Source organism: Antrostomus carolinensis, unplaced genomic scaffold (assembly GCF_000700745.2).
Source record: "Antrostomus carolinensis isolate BGI_N321 unplaced genomic scaffold, ASM70074v2 scaffold4896, whole genome shotgun sequence".
Classification (NCBI taxonomy): domain Eukaryota; kingdom Metazoa; phylum Chordata; class Aves; order Caprimulgiformes; family Caprimulgidae; genus Antrostomus; species Antrostomus carolinensis.
The window spans coordinates 1-6,281 of NW_010321027.1; the positions used below are offsets into that span (position 1 = coordinate 1).

At 40.4% G+C, this 6,281-nt stretch overlaps 1 protein-coding gene across 1 annotated transcript; it reads left to right on the forward strand.

Annotated features, from left to right (window-relative positions):
• Window positions 1–135: 135 nt before the first annotated feature.
• On the forward strand, window positions 136–5,838 carry LOC104526331 (protein jagged-1-like; the record flags this gene model as incomplete). Its single annotated transcript, XM_010169764.1, has 7 exons — window positions 136–221; window positions 1,047–1,160; window positions 1,855–1,964; window positions 2,046–2,282; window positions 2,707–2,838; window positions 3,303–3,453; window positions 4,227–5,838. Coding segments are annotated over 7 exons (1,288 nt in total), but the record flags the coding sequence as incomplete, so codon positions are not given.
• Window positions 5,839–6,281: the final 443 nt, after the last annotated feature.

Here is a 6,281-nt window from a genome sequence, read left to right on the forward strand (position 1 = left end):
ACATGTATATATTTTTTTTATATATATATCCTTTAATATCTTTCATCCTTGGCTTTTTTTTTTTCTTGCTTTAGAATTCTAGAGTCTTTTTATCCCTCTCAGTTTTTTAATGTGTATAATGACTTTTCTTTACAGTTATAACAGTGGCACTTGTGTGGATGGAGACAACTGGTACCGCTGTGAGTGCGCTCCAGGCTTCGCAGGTCCTGACTGTAGGATCAGTAAGTGTTTCAGTGGCACTCCTCCACCTCCATTTTTGTCTTGCTTGAATCTTGTGCAAGATAATCACCTTAACTGAGTTAAGTGGGAGATCAGATTAATGATAGATGTCCTGTATCTTCTGTATGCACACCTAGGTCTGTAGCAGATGTGGGGAGGGCAGGAATTGCACTGAAAATGAAAGAAATCTGAAAGTCCATTCAGCTAGAGCAGAAACCTCTTGGTTCAGCTGAGTGGGCAAAATGCCCTTCAGGATAGTCTTCTCAGTTAGAATGTGTTTGTGTGGACTAAGTTTCTGCCCGTGCCAGCCAAAAACTTTGTCAATAAATAATCCTCCTACAAGCCCTGAGGTGATGTATGCACTTCCCTGTAATTTAATAATAATTACAGGTAGGAGGACACTAACTTTTTTTTTTATTTTTTAAAAAATAACAGCCATGGAAGTAGAAGTTTCATAGTAGAAATACAACTGGAAAGGGGTTTAACATTGTCAGCAGTTGAGGAATCTAGTAAGGGGGCCAAAACTGGAGGATGCTGAAGGAGAGGAAGTGTGTTTGTGTGAGAAGGAATGTGTCCTTGCCCTTGAAAAGCTTATGTAGCCATAGGGGTTGGGTTTTGATCTTGTAGTGCCACACAGCAGAAACTTCAAAGAACTTCCTCTGAGATGATGCTGGTGCTGATAATAAGAATCTATCTCTCAGCAGAGACTAGAAAATGAACATAAAGTTCCAGCAGGCAAATCTCTTGTATGTTTTTTCTGACAAAATAAAAGGATACTAGAGTAAATTTTTTATTATTTTATTTATTTCTTCTCCCTCCCATCACAGATATCAATGAATGCCAGTCTTCACCCTGTGCCTTTGGAGCTACGTGTGTAGATGAAATTAACGGGTACCGTTGCATTTGCCCACCAGGCCGCAGTGGTCCAGGATGCCAAGAAGGTATTCCAGATCATAGAATCATAGAATGGTTTGGATTGAAAGGGACCTTAAAGCTCATCCAGTCCCACCCCCCCTGCCATCAGCAGGGACACCTTCCACTAGACCAGGTTGCTCAAAGCCTCATCCAGCCTGGCCTTAAACACTTCCAGGGAGGAGCAGCCACAACTTCCTTGGGCAACCTGTTCCAGTGTCTGACCACCCTCACAGTGAAGAATTTCTTCCTAATATCTAATCTAAACCTCCCCTCTTTCAGTTTAAACCCATTTCCCCTTGTTCTGTCATTAACTGCCCTTATAAAAAGTCTTTCCCCAGCTTTCTTGTAGCCCCTTCAGGTACTGGAAGGCCGCTATAAGATCTCCCCAGAGCCTTCTCTTTTCCAGGCTGAACAGCCCCAATTCTTTCAGCCTGTCTTCATAGGAGAGGTGCTCCAGCCCTCAGATCATCATGATGATCAGCAGCTAGATGTCCTAGCTGCTCACAGCACTTGTAGCAAGATCTGTAAAATTGCATGTTGACATGTTTTTGGTTGTATGGGGGTTTTTTTTGGGAGGGGGGTTATTTGTTGTTGTTTTAAAGCAAGTATCTTCCTTGAAGAAGCCAACTTATCACTAAGTTTAGATGAACTTAAGAAAGGGTATTTTTTCACTTTTTTTTTTCCTATTTTAAGTTTATAATTCTTTAAATCTCCCTTCAGTTACAGGAAGGCCTTGCATTACCAGTGTTCGAGTAATGCCAGATGGGACGAAGTGGGATGATGACTGCAATACCTGTCAGTGTTTGAATGGGAAAGTCACCTGTTCTAAGGTACAGCTGTGCTGTCTTGTGGGTCATACCACCTTCTGTCCTGTAACCAGTCCTTACTTATCAGTATTTATTCTCTTCTAGGTTTGGTGTGGCCCTCGACCTTGCGTCATACACGCCAAAGGTCATAACGAATGCCCAGCTGGACATGCTTGTGTTCCTGTGAAAGACGACCACTGTTTCACTCACCCCTGTGCTGCAGTGGGTGAATGTTGGCCTTCGAATCAACAGCCTGTGAAGACCAAATGCAATTCTGATTCTTACTACCAAGACAACTGTGCCAACATCACCTTTACCTTTAATAAAGAAATGATGGCACCAGTAAGTAGCAGAACACAGCTCACCATGCTGCAGCACACACATTCTTGCTTCCCAGTGCATGAACTCATCTAGGTGTTCCTGCTCCGTCAGGGGGATTGGACTGGATGATCTTTCGAGGTCCCTTCCAATCCCCAACATTCTGTGATTCTGTGAAACAGCTTTTTGACTGGTGAAAGTACAGTAAAAGCTGATGCTCCCTTATTATCAAAGCAAAGAAAAGGTAGAGAAGAAATAATACAGACTTCTACCCTAAATTCTCTTGTGTCCAGAGAACAAAAGCTGGTTTGGAGAGAATTCCACCTTCTCTTCCCTTGAGAACTCTTATTTCAGGGACAGGAGGAAAAAAAAAAAAATGATCTGTGTGTTCATGTGCATATATATATATATTTTTAAAAAACCCCAACATCTTTTTTGTATCCTCCAGGGACTTACCACAGAGCACATTTGCAATGAATTGAGGAATCTGAATATTCTGAAGAATGTTTCTGTTGAATATTCCATCTATATTACCTGTGAGCCTTCACACTTGGCAAATAATGAAATACATGTTGCTATTGTAAGTATTCCTGGAATATTTTTAAATGTCTTAGTAGTTAATCGCTTGGATATGTGGGCAACATGTGGATTTCATAAAAATTGTAATTCCTGGCTTTGTCAGCACTTCCCGTGGTTTAGTTTCCATCCCAATTCCCTTTAAGAGGAGGGAAGCAATCCTGGTTACATGTGCGTACCTGAAAGCTACCATCTGGTGGCAACGGGAACAGGGTAGTAAAACACTGTTCTGTTAGACTCTCGTGAGCGCTGCTTTTGGGGGGGGTTTTTTATTTTGTCATCTTTTTAATGACGGGAACAAAAATTCTGCATTATTAGTTTCTTCCCATAGCTGGGCTTTTTGCTTGCTTCTCTTTTAGTTTTTGAGTATTAAAAATACCGAGAGCCTTTACCGATTGTGAAAGTTTTTATAAACATCAGATGACCCGCTCACCTGATTTGGCATTAATTGTCTGACTTCTCCTGTAGTCTGCAGAAGATATAGGGGAAGATGAAAACCCAATCAAAGACATCACAGATAAGATCATTGACCTTGTCAGTAAGCGCGATGGTAACAACACGCTAATTGCTGCAGTTGCAGAAGTCAGAGTGCAACGGCGACCAGTTAAAAACAAGACAGGTAAGCTCTCCCTTGTCTCCAAAAACTCCTACACTTGCCGTGACTGGAACAGCCTTTCAAAGCTGGTGAAGCTTTTCCTACTTGTGAGATTTGTAGCAAGTCTGGGAGTCTCTGCCTCTTGGCCCCGTGTCCTGGTTTTGCTAGGATGGAGTTAACAGGGAGCACCAAAGAGGCTTCACACCAAGGTCTTATTAATTAAAAAAAAAAAAAAAGTTTTAAAGTTCTGAAAATGCTCTAAATCAGTGGCCCAACCTGCTGAAAGGGCTGCTGCTCTTCAGCCCTCTTCCTGGAGAACTGAGGAAGAAGAAAGGTAGTGAAGTCACACTGCCTGGCTCTGAAAGCTCCCTGGTATCTACCTGGCGATACCACTGTCCAGGTACAATTAATTAAACATGAAGCTCAGACATGTCCATGAGCCGTCCACCTGGCACCAGGCATGGTCCGGTGTCTTACCGAGAGCCACCACAGGAGAGAGAGATGACGGCAGTGGGTATGGAGCCAAGTGCCCTCAGGGCAGGAGGTGTTCCCTCTGAGCACCCCAGTGAAGCCTGTGTTCCTCTGGTCTGTGAGGACCTGGCTCTGTGCATAAGAGGAAGCCATTTTGAGTCCTAAACTCACTTTAAACATCCTGTATTCTGAAAGAGCCAGGATTATCCTTCTAGACCCCACTGAAAAAATAAGGCTTAAAGAACTGAGATTTGTTTTCTTTGTAGAAAGCCTGGAGTGGAACACTTGGCTTGCAGCAGGGTTAACCGCTCTCCTGTCTCTTCCAGATTTCTTGGTGCCGTTACTGAGCTCAGTCCTAACAGTAGCCTGGATCTGTTGCCTGGTGACTGTTTTTTATTGGTGCATTCGAAAGCGCAGAAAGCAGAGCAGCCACACTCACACGGCGTCTGATGACAACACTACCAACAACGTAAGGGAGCAGCTGAATCAGATCAAAAACCCTATAGAGAAACACGGAGCAAATACAGTCCCAATTAAAGACTACGAAAACAAAAACTCCAAAATCGCCAAAATAAGGACACACAATTCAGAGGTGGAGGAGGACGACATGGACAAACACCAGCAGAAGGCCCGGTTTGCCAAGCAGCCAGCGTACACTTTGGTAGACAGAGATGAAAAGCCCCCCAACAGCACACCGACAAAACACCCAAACTGGACAAATAAACAAGACAACAGAGACTTGGAAAGCGCACAAAGCCTAAATCGGATGGAGTACATTGTATAGCAGACAGCGGGGTGCTGCCATGCAGGGCCTTTAAATAGCATTAGAAAGGCACTCAAGAGCTTGTAGTTCTTCAACTGTTGTGTAATATTTGAGTCGAAGGCTGTTATTTACTTAGAATCCCTGTGTTAATTTAAGTTTTGACAAGCTGGCTTACACTGGCAATGATAGTTGCTGTGGTTGGCTGGAATACCAAGTGCTGCATTTCACATCTATGCAAAACTAGTCAAAAGTGCCCTCGTGTCAATTCAGCTGTAGCTGATACATCATGGAAACCTTTCCTAAGGTATTACGTAGCCTTATTACTCTTCCTTAGTGTTAATTTTTATTTTTTTTTAATTTTTTTTTTCCTGCCAGATGTCCCAATTTCTACAGTTTCTTTTAGAAATAACACATTTTATTTATATTTATTGAATTTGAGTTTTTTGTATATTGGTTTTATGGTGACGTACAACTAGTTCTGTATTTGAAAGTGCCTTTGCAGCTCAGAACCACAGCAACTATCAAAAAATAAGTTTATTATTTATTTTTTTATTGTATTTTTGTTGGGGGCGGGTGGGGGGAAACTTGTCAGCAGTTGCTGGTAAATGAAGAATTTAAAGAGGAAAATGTGTCAAAAATAGAAGTTTGTATAGATATGTAAATAATTCTTTTTTATTAATCACTGTGTATATTTGATTTATTAACTTAATAATCAAGAGCCTTAAAATATCATTCCTTTTTATTTATATGTATGTGTTTAGAGTTGAAGGTTTTTGATAGCATTGTAAGCTTGTGGCTTCTCTATTTTGAATTTATTTTCTTGTTACATGTTGCCTATATGCCAAAACTAAGGTGTTCTAAAATAGTTTATTTTTAATAGGATGGGCTTTCATGCCTTGATGCTGGTTTTTGTACAATGTCAAACGTTTGAAACACCTTCCATAGTATCACTTTAAGACTATTTGTAAAGTACTGACTGAGGCAGTTTAGAGAAAAATTAGACTAGAAATTTTTTTTTTGCTGCTTTAGACTTGAAAAAAAAAAACAAAAACGAGTGACAGGCAGATAATCTGCTAAGAAGCAGTTTAAGGGAACAAAACAGAGCTATTACTTTATGTAGATGAAATGTGAGTGGTTGCATGTAATTAAAATATCAAATTAGCGTGTGAAGTTGGAAACACAGCAATCTTATTTTGTAAATTCTGATTTATTTTTTTTTTCTCACCATGAATATGTAATACTGAACCACTTGTAGATTTGACTTTTTTTTTGTAATCTACTGCATTTAGGGAGTATTCTAATAAGCTAGTTGTTGAATACTTGAACAGTAGAATGTCCAGTAAGATCACTGTGTAGGTTTGCCATAGATTACACTGCCCGCCTTAACAAGTGAGGAAATCAAAGTGCTATTACAACGTTTAAGATCAAAAAGGCTTATAAACATACTCATCTCGGTGGTTAACCATCGAGATCACGAAGATACCTTGTATTGTGATATTAGTGTTCTATGAAAATGCATCTTTGATGTGTTGTTCCTGGCAATAAATCTTGAAAAGTAATATTTATTAAATTTTTTGTATGAAAACAGAAAAGAGCGTGGAGATTTTTGAGCAAGTTG